General features: G+C 53.4%; 1 protein-coding gene across 1 annotated transcript in view; it reads left to right on the top strand.

Annotated features, from left to right (window-relative positions):
- Window positions 1–13783: 13783 nt before the first annotated feature.
- LOC143167425 (transmembrane protein 132B-like) overlaps window positions 13784–16487 on the top strand; it is a 263937-nt gene continuing 261233 nt past the window's right edge. The window contains exon 1 of the mRNA XM_076352854.1: window positions 13784–13884. Coding sequence (XP_076208969.1) covers window positions 13800–13884 — 85 coding nt within the window. The 5' untranslated portion in view covers window positions 13784–13799. The remainder of the gene's footprint in view (window positions 13885–16487) is intronic.

Below are 16487 nucleotides of genomic sequence, written 5' to 3'. Positions count from 1 at the left end.
GGCTGTACACGGGCGCTGATGATATGTATGTCCTTGCTCTACCTGGTCTGGTTAGGTAATGCTGTCTCAGAGGCACCGGCATCTCCTACTGTGTGACTGTGCAGTGCTGGGCCCCCCGGGCTTCCAGGTGCCAGTGTAAGGAAAGAGATGGCAACTTCACAGGTGATGCAGCGGCATCTCCGCAGAGAAGGATGCGGGGGGGGTGGGTGGCCGTGGCGCTCTGCTCCCTGCATCCTCCTTGCCAAAACTCTCTCCTGCCTGTGCTGAAGTGGGACAGGACCCGGCTCCGAGCAGCGCAAGCCAAGGGGAGGGCAGCCCCGGCCCCAGCGTCTTTGTGTCAGCAGTTCCAGGATGACAGATAGACACCTGCAGGAAAAAAAACCCCCAAAACAAGGCTGATGGTAAGGTGATGAAACATGGAGAGTGCCAAAGACAGCTACAAACCCACACTGATACCAGGATGTTATCGCTCCCCTGGTGAAACCTGTAATTAGATTGAAAAGATGACAGCTGGTTCTGATGGCATAAAAATATTGAGACACTGCTGCAAGAACAGAGATTTTCTGTTAATGCAGCTGGAATTAAAACTGGGGAGGGGGGAGTAGAGATTTTGATAGCTCATAAAAATAAAACTTTTTTCCTGAATTGGTTTACTATCTTAATCTTTGGAAAAGTAAAGCAGCTAAATGGGAGGAAGAAAGCTATCATCACTGGGGCCCCGGGCTGGGGTTCCAGTGGTTACAAATAGCGAGTGTGATCAGTGTCACACACTTTAACTTCTCCGGTGATGATTCTCCTCGTCTCCCACCCTTTGGTCTAGTTGGACCGTGTGTCCTTTGTCCCTGCCCTGTACGTATGGTGCTCGGCACCACAGGCTCCTGCTGAAAACTGGCACTTGCTTTCAGAGTGCAAGAAGTACTGGAAACCTCTAGACATCTAAGAAAAGGTTGAACGCATTTCCACCCTAGTTTGAGTTTCTGCCTTTATTCCCTGATGCAAAACCTCAGGTCCCGCTGAGTTATATATGAAATAATTACTTTCATGTACAAACTGGAAGAAAAGAAGTTTTTAAGCTGTGTGGAGTCTGATGTGACAATTCTATTAGGTTTCAGTGGGTACCTGCTTGACCCTGTAAATTGAAACTCCGAAAGGTCACTCTGTGTCTTATCATGGTATTTAATTTTCTGTGCTTCAGCAGCAGGGGGTGAAAGGAAGCTGGAATGGGCTTATTCAAATCTATGTAGGAATTGAATGCGACGAAAATAACTCTATTTTTAAAAAATGGCTCTAATCACGTGGAGAGCATTTGCTCTTTCTGTTCTTCCCCGTTTCTGCCTCCCTGGCTCCTGAACTGGGAAGGCAGGTTTGTACTGAAATGACAGATCAGCTTGTCGGGTTTTGTGAGCGCCTCTGTCTGTACCACACGCTTGTTTTTAACTTTTAGCATTACAAACCCGTCCTTAATAGAGACTTTGATTCGTATTGTAAAGATGGAGTTAAGAGCTATAACATAATGTCCAACTCTGAGCTGCCTCACTAACGGGCTAATTCCTGAATTTAGGATCACTATAAATGCCATGTATGTACATTAAAGGCATTAATGTAATTGACGGTTAGGAAAATGCCAGGTTGACATAATTTGGGAATAGGTAATATGCCAAAAACTTCAGCTCCTGGGAAGAAGCATTTTGGTGGGAGAGAGTGGCATGATTTACTGACACCTCCTGTTCCCCCGCCCCAAACCTCCCGAACATTCATTATGCCTTAAATATTCTCACACTGAGTTTTTTCCAATGGTCTAATTATAAACTTCATTATAATTGTTCATTAGTTTTATTTTGTTCAATTAGCTTAACAAGTTGCCAAATGAAATACAAGACTGGCAATTAGCTTGATCTAATTGTAATGAGCCACTCAAATTGGGTCACCAAATATGTTCATTTATAGCACTTTTTTTCCCAATTGGTGAACAATAACATAAATATTCAGAGCATCTCCTGATCTTAGTCGTGGAAATTTCCCACTCATTTATTAAAGTAGAAACAAAAAATCAATTGTTTTGCTCTTGGTAGTTCAGAAATGTGCAGTCCAGGCACCTGGGTTGCCCTGGCTTAACAAGACACCGTCAGCGGCCGAGCGGGGCCACCAGCCTGTGTCCAAGTCCTTGTCCTGCAGAATTAAACGTGCCACTTGAGCTGCCAGGAGGGAGGTCGGCTCCGGCCTAATGCCTGTTTACCTCCTCTGAATTGCAGAGAAATCTGGCTTTAAGACACCTTGCAAAAAATACTTGAGCAGCAAATCCTGCTGTGCTGCTTCTGCCACGGCGGGGAAGAGCTGCTGGGCGGGTGATGAGAGCTGTTGAAACCAGGAGGAGCAGTCCTTGCTGCGACGGGCTCTTCTTAAAGTTTATTGTGTATCGACTGCAGAGGGAAGTGCCTCATCAGCCGAGCTCTTCTGGTCTTAGAATGACCTGCAGAGGCTTTGCCCGCAGCCCCCCCGAGCTGCTAGCTCAGTAATGATGGACCAGTAGCTGAGGCCAACGTGGTGTTAGCCCAGAGAGACTCCTGGGGAAAACTCATCTGAAATTCTTTTTTCGAGAACAGTTTCTGTGGGGTTTGTAGCGGCAACCCACATTATACAACATAGAGTGGTTTGGGGTGGAAGGGACCTTGAAAGATCATCTAGATCCAACCTGGTCAGTGCTCCAAGGGATGATCACAACAGTGCCATGCCCTGATGAAAGCTAAAAGGTAAAACTGTGCTACTGAAAGGGGGGAAAGCCCAGTGTGAGCTGATCTGTCCCCCTTTGGGGAAGGGTGTTGGGAGGCTTTGGGCAACCCAACACTTCAGTTTGGGCTACTCCGGTAGGAGGAAGGTGTTGGATGCATTCAGCCCTGCACAGCAGCTGGTTTTGCTGTGATTTTTGGATAACCCTGAGCTTTCTTTTTTGCCCAGCTTCCCCTTTGCCACACAGTTCTCAGATCTGCTTCTGTTAAGTAGCTGCTTAGCAGAAGCTCTGGGCTCGTATGGTCCGGTGGATTTGCTACAGCCTCTCCCAGAAGCTAATATAGGCAGGAGAAATTATTTGGTATGAATAATTCCTCCTGCATGTCACGTGCATCACATCCACATCGCAGGGACGAGCAGCACAGTCATGGCTCCTTAGCGAACTTCAGTGGTGGCATTAACAGGACTCAGCCCTGGACTTTGATTTCTCTGGGATCTTGTCCTGCATCTGACCGATGAAAGCACAATAAAATATTAAACCAGCCCAGAGACTACAACTACCTGTAAGTAATTCATAAAACACCGCTGCGATGGCAAGCGCAACGGGTTGGTGAAGCTGTGCGACAGCTCTGCTGCTTGCTCTAAAGCTCGGGGCAGGGGATGCCAGCCCAAATCCATACTTCCCTGCAAAATGTTGTCTACCAAACCCGTCGCTGACATGGGTGATGATGGATGAGTTTAGTGATCTATTAATGCAATCTCTTCAAATTTCAGCGAAGGCCCTTGTTCCACGTAGGAAGGGGGAGAGGAGTGACTTGTCCTGTCTGAAAGAATCCCCCCACTGCAGACAGTGCACCCACAGTCGCTTTTTGCTCTGCAAACCCCCTTTCATGTGTCTCTAATTAGTTGTGTGTGCCAGCCGGGACGCGGATGGTGTCAGCGCTCAGCTCGCTGAGCGGGTTGAGATTAAAGATGTTGACAGTGCAGAAGGGGAGAAAATTCACACCTCTGCCTTTCACGCCACAAGCAGCTACATCAGCTCTTCAAACATCATCCAAAGGCATTGTTCGGTTTAATGAATGCACCCAGAGTTAACGTCTGCATCTGGGGCTGCTGCAGAAACGTGCTTTTACTTCAAGTGCACCCTGATGATGCTTTTAAATCCACTCTCTATGCCCCTACCTGACCCCTTGCTGCAGCCGAGAGAGCCCGAGGGGCTTCGCTGGCTGGAGGGATGCAGGGGCACCTCTGCTGTGCAATGGGATGTCCCCTGCCTGCATGGCACAGGTGACACCGGGCACGAAGGAACAGGTCCTGGGGCTGGGATGTGTCTGGGTTTGTGCCTTTGGGCCTCCCCCCCGTACCTGCTGGGCTTTGCCCCTCCAGGCGGCAGCAGGACCCGGTGCCAGGAGAAGGCTGCGCTCGGACAAGTCATGTTTAGAGCATCTCTGCTCCTAATTCACTTTGCTCACTTTGTTAGTTGTATTCCTGCTGGGCTTAAATCAAGCAGGGACAGATGTAAACAGCTTGTAATAAGCTGCTAAAATTGCAAACGGGCTGCGTGACACATGGCTTTGCATTCGATTCAAGTAGTTACAGTCATAATATCCATTAATTTTTGTAGTGCTCCTGGGGGCAAAAGTCTCTCCTTTTCATTAGAATACAGACCTGAATTTCTAAAGATCCCGGTGTTCGATACAGCCTGCTTGGCACTCATCCTGTGAAAAATCCCTTTGTTTATGCAGATGATGGCCTGGGGTGGGGATGTGGTCCTGGCACCTGGGCCACCTCCCCTACACTTTATTTAAGGCTCTGAAATGCTCCTGCTCGGAGATCCCAGAGCCGTGCTGTGAGGCGAAGGGTGGGCGGACTGGTTTAAAAAATATATATATATTCTAGGCAAAAATTTCTCAGTATAAATGTTGAAGCAAAGCAGCATCACAGATGACAGGTCTTCAAAGCCGAAGCATGAGCTGCGCTTGGGGAGGGAGGAAACCAGGCGGATCCCCCTTGCTTGATTAGCGAGGCTTTCCAGGCGCCAGCTTGCTCCCTTTCTGTCTCCAGGCTGCCTTTGAAAGAGCCCCTTTGACGTCTTCAGGCATTTCTTAGTTTAGCTGAGAATGAGCAAACAGAAGAGATCTGTAAGAATGACAGGTCCTGTGTGCGTCTTTTATATGCATTTCTGGAGCACAAAGACTATTTTAATGAGCCGGCAGGTAGGTAGCTTTGTGTGACTCCTGTTTTTAGCAACTCTTTGGGGATGGAGTTACCTGAGAACTTTCCCAGCTGTGACCTCCATGGAAAACGCTCGATTTTTTTGGTGTTGGTTTTGTTTTCTGGGTAACACCGAGTCTTGACTGCTTGAGGAGCGCAGGAGCATCCGCTGGTCCCAATTGAGCACGGTATCGGGGGCTGAGCTCCTCATCCTCCTCCCAGGGTGGCTCCTCCAGGCACGGCCGTGTCCCTCCTGTCCCCGCGCCCGCAGCGTTTGCCCTGGGCCCCGCAGCAAGGCGCGACGTCCCCCTGCTTTTGAGCATCACTGCTTCACTTTGCAGGGAAAACTCAAAGCAGGGGTGGGTGCCCAGGCTGATTTCGGAGGAAGCCTGAATGGCACCAGCCCAAGCATCTCTGCCCAGGTCCACGCTGCCTTCATGGGTGTGGACAGACCAAAGAGTATTAATGAAGACCTCCTCTCTGTAATGTTTCCCGGCAGCGCAGCTCTTAGGAGAGCTGAGACATCCCTGCGATCTGGGGTTTGGTGCCTGCTGGGAGGAGAGTAGAAGGTTTCTCAGAAGGGGCAGAATCGGGGCTTGTCTTTGCAACCCGGCCACGGTCCCAGGCGATAAAGGAGAGCCAGCTGATGGACCAGCCACAGGCCCCGGGTTCACCAGAGGTACGGGGCTGGGCGTTTTAGTCAGTTCAACAGCGTCAGAAAACGATGCATCCAAAACATGGTACGAGATCATGACTCTATTTTGACAAAGCTCAGAGAGAAAATCAGGTTCCTCGTTATTATGCAAATAACGGTACCTATGTGGCATATGACTGATTTTCTTTGTACACAATTATTTCCTTAAAGAATGCTTTTTATTACTGGCTATTAGGAAAAATAAATAAAGAATAATCAAAGGATGTTTTACGATATGAATTTCCAAGAGGCCTTGGGCTCCTGTTGATTTCCTAAAGACATTAGGTTGGCTTGTGAGAAGTAGATCACATGCTTAGCAAAGCTTGTACCGCCTGAAGAAGCGCATTGCAAATTGCTGCCAGCACACGCTGTGCCGCTGACTGCGCGCCCGATGAAGGCTAGCCACGTCCAGCACCTATGTGTTGAGCCGGCGTACGCAGCAGTTTGCAGTCAGGATAACAATTTGCCCCTAATAAGGATGTAATGGAAGTTGTTTTCTTCCAAGATCTGCATGTCTGTCCCCCCGGGGTCTGCAGTACAGAGGGGGGTCCCAGTCCTGCTTCTCCTGAGGTCGGTGGTGAAACTTCTGCTGATGGAAATGGGAACCAGATCAGGCCTTTCCCCTAACCTGACCCTTCCTCTGACTTCTGCATCCAAAACCCAGGGCTGCTTTTCTGGGGAATTTTGTTGGTGCCTTGAAAAACACCTTCCTAGTGACCAGAGATCAGGGATGGAGCATCTAGTGTCATCCGAGATTAATTAATTCCACTTAATTTTCCCTCTTTCCCACCCTGCTGTGTCACACCGGCTTGCGGAGACTCTTGCTCCTGTGCTCGCAGCATCCGAATACGAATTTGGTCCTTTTGTTGAGCGAGCGCTGGAAGAGAGGGCTGCGGGCTGCCTGTTTGCTTCATGCTAAGCTGGTCCCAGTCTAGCGACAGCAACTGAGCAAAATCCTTCAGCAGCAGGAGGTTTCTGTGCAAGGCCGTCCTTGCACAGCGGGTATCAGGGCACAGCGTAGGGGACTGTTTTCAGCATTTTGGGAAGGATGGGGTGTGAGCTGGGCTGGTGCCGCCTGGCGCAAGGGCAGCACCGAAACCCTCTGCAGCTGTGTGAGCTTGCGAGAGCCCTGGGCTGCTGGGAGAAGCACAACGCATGCACGTCACACACACTCTCCTTCTGTTTATTATTTTAGGGGTTTTGTTGTGTTTTTCCCCAGGGCTGAGCAGTTCCCAAGCTCTTGTGAGCTCTCCGTGACTGCGTGAGCTTGACTTGGCGGAGGGCGGGTTGTTCATGCGTCATCCTTTGAGCCTCTCTGGCTGGAGCCCGAGGGAGGATGAACGCACATCCCCCGGCCCTTTTGTACTCCCCACTACCTGGGGTGCGTGATCAACCACGGTCCCGCTCCCTCCGGTGCCCTCCTGGCCCCTGGCACAGACTCGGCCGTGCTGGAAACCCTCCTGCCCTCTGAGCTTGCAAAGCCCCTTCCTTGCCATAAATAAATAAGCCGTTTCTCTGGGTCTGATCCTGCCTTTGCCCTCTCTGGTGCTTCCTTGACCAGAGGAAGAGAGGAGACATCGCGATGGGGCTGGGGACCAGGTGCCCAAGCCCTGTCTCCTTTGGGGGTGGCTCATGCTGGCGGCGCAGGGCCGGGGTCGCTGGCGTTGCTGGCCAGGGCAGGGGGTCTCGGCTGGTCGCCTGCAGCTGCAGGCAGCTGCCAGACACAGGGCATTTCAACCTGGCACATACATGCAGGGTTTGCCAAGCATCCCCCACCCAGCCTACCCCCCCATACAGGTGTTTTAAATTACAGAGAGACAAATCAGTCAGGCTCCCGCTCAGACCTGTCTTAAACCAATTTAATTAAACACAGGTAAAGGAGGGAGCAGAAATTACGGCAATTCATCACCTTTTAGTCTCCGCAGGTGCTCGGCTGCAGCGGGGCACCGCAATTCCTACTGCTCTGCGCTTTTCCTCCTGGGAGTGATTAACCCGCTCCCTTCTGGTGAGCAAAGCCCCCTCCACCTCTGGGTAGAGGCTTTAAGGATAATGAGAGAGAGAAGATGATTAAAAGCAAAAAAAAAAAGAACCCTGATTCAGTTCCTGCCTTGCTCACAGGTTTCCTCCGTGATGCTGGGTGAATCACTTACCTCCGTGACTCACGCCGGCCCCATGCTGCCAGGCGAACAGCGGCTCCTTCTCCCCGACTTGGCCCTTTGGTCTCTCCCTCTGTGGATGATGCCGGGGACCAGAGAGGGGCAGATCCCCAGAGGACCCCATTTTGCACATCAGGGATGCCACGTCGCCAGCTGTGGTGCAGGTGGTAAAGTTCCTACGGAGGGGGAAGGACAGCTCATGGGGCTTGGGTTTCTTCAAAGTAGCCCTAAATAGCAGTGCCGATGCGCTTCCCCGTCTGCAAAATGGGGACCGCGATGATTTCTCTGCTCGTCTGGTCTAGGTGGAGTATAAGAACCTACGGGGCAGGTACAGGGCATAACATGCCAAGGCCGAGCTGCTGGCAGTAACTTCCCTATCAGCAGCCACCAGCGACGCACCAGCCTCAGTCCTACAGACCGACGATTCATTACCCCGGTGTTTTCCAACATTGCAAAATGGATGCAATTATATTTTTGCAAAATCTGAGCTTTCTCTGACCTGGAGCTAACACTCTTTCTTGCAACTTGCAAGCAAGCAGTTGGCAGACATGGTCTGATGGGACAGCATGCCTTAATGATACTCTAAATGAACCAGGCTTTCTAAGGGGGCCAGATGGCACCACTGGCAGAGTTTCTGGCTACCCGCTCTCTGCACGCAGCACTTGGGAGGCTTCTTGCAAGGAAACCGGCTGACTGATTTGCAGCTTCCAGTTGGTGCCGATTAATAGCCGAGGTTGAGCACGAGCTGGCGGCTCGTGCAGCAGCGTTTCACGTTTCCACCGGGATCCCTGCACTGAGTAATGTGGTGCTGGGCTCTCGCAGGGTGCCGAAGCCCGAGTGTGCCGCACCGCTTACTGCGATGTCCATGGGGCCATGGGGACATCCATGGGGACATCTGAGTTTTGCTTCTCATTGCTGAGGTTTCTCTCCCAGAGTTAAATCTGAAGCCCCGTATGAGCAATAGGACAAGGTGCCCTTGTTTGTTCACAAGCTCTGATCACTTAAAGGAGGAAATGCTAAAATAGGAGCAACTTTCATCTCCGTCCTGTCAAAGCTTCTTCCCACCCCCCGGGCAGCGGCCGTTTGCTTTCAGTAGTGGCAAATCCACCAGCTAAAATAGCAGTTTCTTCCCAACCTTGCCCTATCTGTCAGGGCAGTCCCCTGGGGACAGCCACGGAGCCGGGCTCGTCGGCTTCCAGGGGACCTTACCGCAGGTTGTGGTGCCGACACTCCCCGCGCAGGAGACGGGACCTGGTTTTATCGCCTTTTTCCAGAGCAGCTCACAGGTTTCCTTCTTTTAGAGGCACCTGATGCCTTGATGCATGCAGCCCCTCTGGTTTCACAGTGCACCGCAGGTCATGACTTGTCCAGCTGGGAAGAAAGTGTTTTGCTTTCCTATGATCTCCTCCTTTGTACTTAAAACTAAATAAATAACTAAGGTCGATTTCCAAAGGCTGCTCAACATACAAAATCAAAATATTTCTGTTCAAAAGCACCAAAAATATTTAGACGTTACCATTTTCTTCCCCCAGCCAAAACTGTTTGCAGAGTTTGACCTGGATTCATAAGCTGCTTTAGGGACCCCCAAAACAGCAGTTTTAGGACAAATTGGTGTTGGTTTTTTGGAATCACCTAACTGTTCTTAGGTCTGGCAGGCTTTTATAATAAATGCCGATCTAATGAGCTCGGCCACAAGGGCACAAAGTGATAAAAGCTATGGGGAGCTTTCAAATACTGTAACACACCTCAAAGGGTAAATAAATGTAATTCCTTCCCGTCGTTACGAAACACTGGTGGAGGAAAAGCTGGGATAAGAAAATATTCAACGCCTGCCCCCCTTACCAGATATCACTCCGATTCTGATGGTAATTTTTCATACCCTTTGCTGCAGATCCTCCCTCCCCTGCTCTCAAGTCCAAGTGCAGACAGCAGCAGGAGTGAACGCTCGCCGGCCGGGCTCTCCAGCCTGGAGGAGGTGTCACCCAAGGGTTTCACCCCAGCAGGGTGGCAGTACCGCTGTGCTGGGCATTCGGATGAGACGGGGCAGGACAGGGAGGGACCCCGAGCCTTCCCCGAGAGGGGTTTCTTTTTCACCCTGTTTTGAGTATGTGGTGACCGCACGAGTCAAATTGAGCCCGAGCCATGGCATTTCTGCAATCCCCTGTGTGCCATACAGAGCCCCGGGGGTGTGCAGGCTCCTTATTCCCTCCAGGAAATAGGTGTCTAAGCACAGCTCAGGATCTGGCCCCCATCCTCACCCCCCCTTAACTCCCAGCTGGGTTTTTGCCTCCTAATATGCTAAGACATCTTTAAAATTCTCGTCGTTACTGTTTACCTAGGGGCGCTCCCAAAACCTTCAGTCTTTTGACATTTGAGTGATGTAAAAAACCAACAGCTTTCCGTAATGCTGCGAAGTCTTTCAAGTCTTTCATAACACGAGTTGCCTCTGTGTGCAAAATCACGCCGGCACAAAGAACGTATAGCAACATCCTACCGGAGTAACTTAAAAGCAAATCTCCTTTGGGAAAAGAATTATTTTGAGGATCACATATGGGAGACCCAGATTATGGCAGCAATGGGCGGCTCGGCTGTCTCGGCAGCAGCTCCTCACTTACCTTTTGCTGCTCTCGCACCAGAGGAAGATAGGAAGAGACAAGCCACGCCGTAAGCCAGCTAAGGAGCTTGGGAACGACTCGGCGGCTGATACAGAAACCAGAAGCTCCGATGAATTGTGCAAACTCAGTCAATGAGCATTTGTTGCCCTGTTGCTTTGACGAGGAAGCTGCGCTTCATCAGCTGTAAATATTCATTTTATTGATTCATCTGCAATTCTTCCTTACGCTTTTTTTATTCCCCAATAATCCCCTTCTGTTTTCTCACACTTCCTCTTTTAAACTCAGTGAGGGAAATAAATCCCCGTTGCCCTTATAGTTGGCGATCAGCTGGATTCTCCAAGGAGTTTGCTCCCCCCCCCGAAACACCTGCAGCAATCCCTGATAGCCCCTGTTATGGGAGCAACTCCTCTGCCGCGGGCTCACCCCGCAAGGTGCTTTCTGGGCTGGAAAATCTCTAATTCTGACGCCCTTTCTCTGTGATAACTTTGGTTTTCACCTGTTTATTTGTACACAGTCCCTAGTGTTCGGCGGCAAAGCCTTCAAAAGAGTTTATTATTGTTTGTATTTTATTTCGTTATGGTTTGTTTCTTGCAACACCAACAAGCTAACCTGCAGGAAGAGGAGAGAGGGCAATGCCAGAGCAACCATCTTACAATCTGTAGGCATCACCTAATACATTTTTTCCACTTCATTTTTACCTGGGTGGTATTAGCCTTCATTAAAAGACAATAAAAGCATCGAAGTGTTTTGTAGAGGAGGGAGAAGATCTTACTGCTTTATTTGGCTGAGAGAGAGGCACGTGATGAATCAGTACAGCTTTACTATTAATCTTAAGCACAAGTTTGGAAAGGCACTAACCAGACTAGTCCTATATGCAGCTAACAGGATCGGGGCTGAGCGCCTCTCAGCCGGTGCCCCTCGATCTTTCTAAGTAGGATCGGTTCCTTGTCAGCACTTTTTCAGTCAGCAAAATTTCTCACTTTGGATTTTCTTTCAAATGTTGGTTATAAAATCACACTTAAAAATGTGTAGCAATGCTGGAATAAAGTCTAAACGCTTTCCAATGCTGACATAAATGCGAGGTTGTGGCCGAGGCCCTCGGCTGTGTGCAGGACTCGCAGGAGAGACGAGGGGGACGGGAGAAGGCGCCGGTCCAGCGTCCACCAGCTGGGGGTTGTCTCTGGTTTTGAGCTGCAAAGGAGAGGTGTCTCGTACCGACCTGTGCCCCGCGCACAGGCCTGGGCACCTGTTACCCCCACCCCTCCCTGTGCCACTGTCCCCAGGGAACGCCACTGAGCCACAGGGCAAAGCTCGTGGGCGGCTTTTGGATGCTCTTTGCAATCTCCTGTGCACACCCCTTGGGATGCTCTTTGCACACCCCTTTGCACACTTCAGTCGTGGCGGCACAAGCCTCGCAGCAACCCGCCGGAGGCCAGGGGCAGCGCATGTACCTCCACCTGGCTGCCCACAGGAAGCCGAATGGTCCCCCCCCCACTCACCGAGAAAGAAACAGGGATGTCTAAAGTAGCTAATGAACTTACTTTGGATCACCAAGTTTCCACTACTGCTGCATGTTCCCGTTGTATTTTATTGTTATCACGTACCAAGAGCAGACAGCAAGATGATCTTCATTACTGCAGCTTTTATTTATTTATTTATTCGTTTTACCTTCTTTGAGGAAACTAAATCTTTGGGTTCTCTTGGGTTCCCCCCCCCCCCACCTGTGTGGACCCAGTTCGTCCAGCCTGAATTTGATTTCTGTGTGCGTGACTCTCATGCCACCATACGACATTTCCCTACGTGGGAGATAAGCATTTATTCATGTTTCTGTTTGTGCGGAGTGGTAAAATATCAGACTTAAATTTTTTATGACATTCATAGGAGTGGTTACGGAGGCAAACAAGATTACAGCAACTACTACATAAAAGCTTGTTTATGCAGGGAGGGAAAAAATCAAACTCAGAGACGTGTTTGCAAAACTGGGGAAGAACCCAAGGGGATGGTTTTTTAGTTTTTCCTCTCCTTTTCCTTTCCTACCTCGCTGTTTTTATTGCGATCACAGTAACAACTCCCAGCTCTTAAAGGGCTGAGTTTATTTTCAGTGAAATATTGGTTCCAGCAGTAGGTTATTTTTAGATTGAAGGGTAGAGGTCTACAGAAGACGGGCAGCACTTGGCTTCGTAATTAAAGCGCCGCCTAACGCCATCCACACCGGGGGAAGGGGAACGCAGCTCACCTGTGCCTGTGCTGCTGGGGGTAGTGGCTGTGCAACCACTGGGGCAGCCGTGCCCCCCCGCCCCGTGCAAGCTCCTGCACTGTCACTGCCCTCCTCTTCGGATGCCCTTCGCAAACTCCTGTCTGCATTCCTTTGCACACCCCTTCACTCCCTTTGCACACCCCTTGGCGTGCCCCCCTGCACGCCCCTTTGCAAACCTCTTAGCAAACAGCTTTGCACACCTTTTTGGATGCCCTGTGCAAACCCCTGTGCCCACCTTTGCACCCCCCGCTGCACCCCCCCGCGCCCAGCTCCTTGCACCCCCCGCGCCCAGCTCCTTGCACCCCCCGCTGCACCCCCCCGCGCCCAGCTCCTTGCACCGCCCGCTGCAGCCGGCTCCGCGCAGTGACGGCGGCGGCCGCGAGGGGGGGCCCGTGCTCTTTCCGGCGCTCCGCGGCCGCCGAGGGACCCCCCCCCCCGCCCGCTCGGGGGTGCCGGCCCGCCCCCGGGGCGCACCGGCCTCTGGCGGGCCTCAGCCCACCGGGGGTGAGAAACTTCTCCGGGCCTCCAACAAAGGGGTGTCGTGCGGAGAAGGGCACACGGGGCTCCTTGTACCCCCCCCGCGGCCCCCCGTTTTCGCTGGCCCCGCTCCGGCTCCCGAGAGCCGCGTCTGGGCGGCGGCGGCGGCGGCCCGGGGCAGCGCGGCCCCCCCCGAGGGCGCAGAGGGGCACCTGCGGGGCGGCCCCGCCGAGCCCCCCCCCTGCCCCGTTCCCCCCGCAGGTGAGCCCGGCGGCGGCGCCGCCCCCGCCCGGCCCGGCCCGGCCCCGGTTCGTCCGCCCGTCCGCGCCGCCGCAGCCCCCGGCACAGCGCCCGGCTGCCCCGGGGGAGCGCTGCTGCTGCTGCTGCTGCTGCTGCCGCCGCGGCGGGCGGGGGTGGCGCCGGCTGCCCCCCGGGGCGGCGATGCGGCGGGGGCGGCCGTGAGCGCGGGGCCGGCGGGGAGCGGGGACACCCCCCCCCTCCGCGGGGCGCCCGGCGCCGCCGCCGCCGGACGGGCGGACGAACGGAGCCGCGCAGCGGAGGGGAGCGGGCAGGCGCGGGGGGAGTGGTTAGCGGCTCCGCCGCGACACCCCCAGCCCCCCCGCCCCGTTAAGCCGCCCCTCTCCAAATAAATCAGCACCATGACTACTTCTGGGCATGGAACAAAGAGGATGCTCTCCCGGGGCCCCGCGCTGCTCCTGGCGCCGCTGCTGCTCCTGTGCCGAGGTAACCCCCCGTTCCGCCGCCGCGACCCCGAGCCCGTGTTTTGTTTTGTTTTTGTTTTTTAAACTCTTTTCATTGATTTTATTCCCCCCCTCTTTTTACTTTATAGCTGTTTCCCTCTTCCCAGCCCTCCCGCCGACGTGGCGGCGGAGGGCGGCGGGCCCCCCCCCCGGGCGCTCCGCGCTGCCCTGCGCGCCCGCGGATGGGACGCGCAGACATACACCTCTCTTGGGCGCACAAAGTTCTCCCCATCCATCTCCACCGCCGCAGCCCCCTCGCTGCGTCCACAGTCGCCTCCCCGTGTTTGTGTGCCCCCCCCCCCCCCCCGCGTGTCGCGGGCTCCCGGCCCCCTGCGTGGGGGCTGCCCCGCGGCTCCGTCCGCTGCCGGCGGGTCGCTGCCGGGTTGGGGGGAAAAAGGAAAAGTTTGGGCTTCCCGGAGCGCTGGGGGCCGGGGAAGGGTCGCGGGGCTGGGGCTTCCCACGGGGGTCCCGACCCCCGCTCTTCCTTGCTGCTCCTCGCCGCCTATCCTCGGGTGGGTGGGGGGGAAAGATGTAGAGGAGTTAAATCTCTTCGGTAAAATAATGCTTGTGCCGCCTTCTCTGTGCTTAATTTTAAGCAGAGTGGGTTTCCATCGGCTGGCGGGGAGCAGGATCAGGCCCTTAGGTGAGCTAAGGTGGGATTTCCTAATCGCGGCCAGCTGCCGGGCAGCACACCTGCGGCTGGAGGGAGCGTGGCTCGGAGCATCTCTTTCTCTTTCCTTTTATTGTTCTTCCCCCCCGCCCCAGCTGAACTCGGGAGCAGCCTTTTGGGTCCCAATTGCGGGTGTTTGCCGGGGAAAGGCTCACCCCCAGGCCAGCAAGCCGAAGCGCTGCCCCTGGGAAAGTCTTTTGCAGGACTTCTCTTCCGGCACGTTTTCTTCCGCTTGCTTGTGTGAGCTCCCTGGCAGATGTTGTTTTTAATAAATAGGGGTTGTTAAAAGCAAATTAATTAAGGTGCATCGGTGCTGAAGTTGCTCAGCGATTCGTTTGCCTTTACTGCTGCTTGGGACAGTGCTCACGTTTGGCCGTAGCGTGGAGCCTGGGCTGCTGGGGAAACTTCACCGGGGCTTTAGGAATATGCCAAAATGCAAGGATTTTAGGTGAAAAAGGAGTGATCCGTGGGAGGGGTAAAAGCAGCGGCTGTTGCTCCTGGGGAGTGCACAGGGAATGCGTCGTGGCAGGGAAGCGTTTCAGGAAAGGTTCCTATAGGGACAGTAGGAACAATTTGCGAGGAAGGAGGCATCAGTTTTGAGGACACACGCACGATGGACAGAAGGGGTCCTTGCTCTGCTTACCCTAAAAAGCACTGCTTGCCCCTGCCCTCCAGCTCCTTCCTTCCCCTGGGGTGTGTGCAACCATGGGGGCACTTGGAAATCTTGTTGAGCAGGACATGGGGAACGGGGTGCAGAGTGTGGGGTGCAAGGTTTGGGGTGCAGGGCACAGAAAGGGGGGTGCAGGTTGTGGGGAGCGGGGCACTGAGCATGGGACGGAGAGCATGAGCTGCCTGCGGGTCAGTACTGCCCCGGCAGAGCGGTGGCTTTCTGTTGCCAGTACGATTCCCTCAGTGAAGCTCTCCTTTTATTCGAGGAGAGAGTTGAGAGCAGCAAAGGAGCAGGTTTTCTGGGTTTTTTTTATTTCTTTGACACATTAATGATCTTTTCTCTGATATTCCCCTCCTGTCTCCTCCTGTGTGGGTAGCTACCATGGTGAGATTGGGCTGTGGGTGTAATTCTTCCAGCGCTCTGAGTGCTTAAACATATGGAAACCCACTTTGAAACAGTTTGTGGCTGCAAACCTACCGTCATACCCATCCCTCTTCCCTGCTCCCTGAATGCCTCCCTGCACAATGTGCACGTTAGAAACTCACAGTGAGCTTTCAGCTCAAGCTGTGAGGAATGAATCCATCCCCAGCCTGAGCCTCTTTCTCCTCTCTAGGCTGTAGCATCCCTTTGCTTTTGTAGCGGAGCGCTGCCCCTGCCCTGTCCCACCCCTGGTGTGGACCGCAGCAACATCTGCGTGTGGAGAGGGGGTTTGGGATCTGGGGAAACCTCTTCTGAAAGAGGTGAGTGGTGGCAGTGCCTGGGAACGCCTCCCTCCGGGGCTGTGCTGACCTTGCTGCGGCTCGCTGTGCTCCAAGCCGCCTTTCTCCTCTGGATTACAGGGGTTAACGAACCACATCTCGGTTTGGGTTGTTGCAGACGGGAGAGACACCTGCATGAGTCATGCCGCGGTGCTGCCATCTCTGCAAAGCTCCCAGCTCACACAGACGGTCGTGTTGGGCACTTGCCATTTTTCTCTATTTATTTGCCTTCGCTCCCTTCCCCCTTGCCGGGGCCGGCTCTGGGCAGGCTGTGTTTCGGGGACCGGAGGTGCACTGGGCTTCGTTCCTTCAGCATCTTCAAAGCGGGTGGCATTTGTTCGCCTGTCAGGCAGGTCCCCTAAATAGCTTTGTGAAGGTCCAATTAAGAGATCACTCTCCTGTCCCCGAGTCTCTGGCGGCCCGGCTGCTGGCGCGCGTGTGGCTGCGAGCAGAGGGTGTGCGTGTGTGTTTGGCAGCCGAAGGCCGCT

Source organism: Aptenodytes patagonicus, chromosome 15, assembly GCF_965638725.1.
Source record: "Aptenodytes patagonicus chromosome 15, bAptPat1.pri.cur, whole genome shotgun sequence".
Taxonomy (NCBI): domain Eukaryota; kingdom Metazoa; phylum Chordata; class Aves; order Sphenisciformes; family Spheniscidae; genus Aptenodytes; species Aptenodytes patagonicus.
The sequence above is the reverse complement of the archived record's forward strand: the minus strand, read 5'-3'. Positions and strand labels throughout refer to the sequence as shown.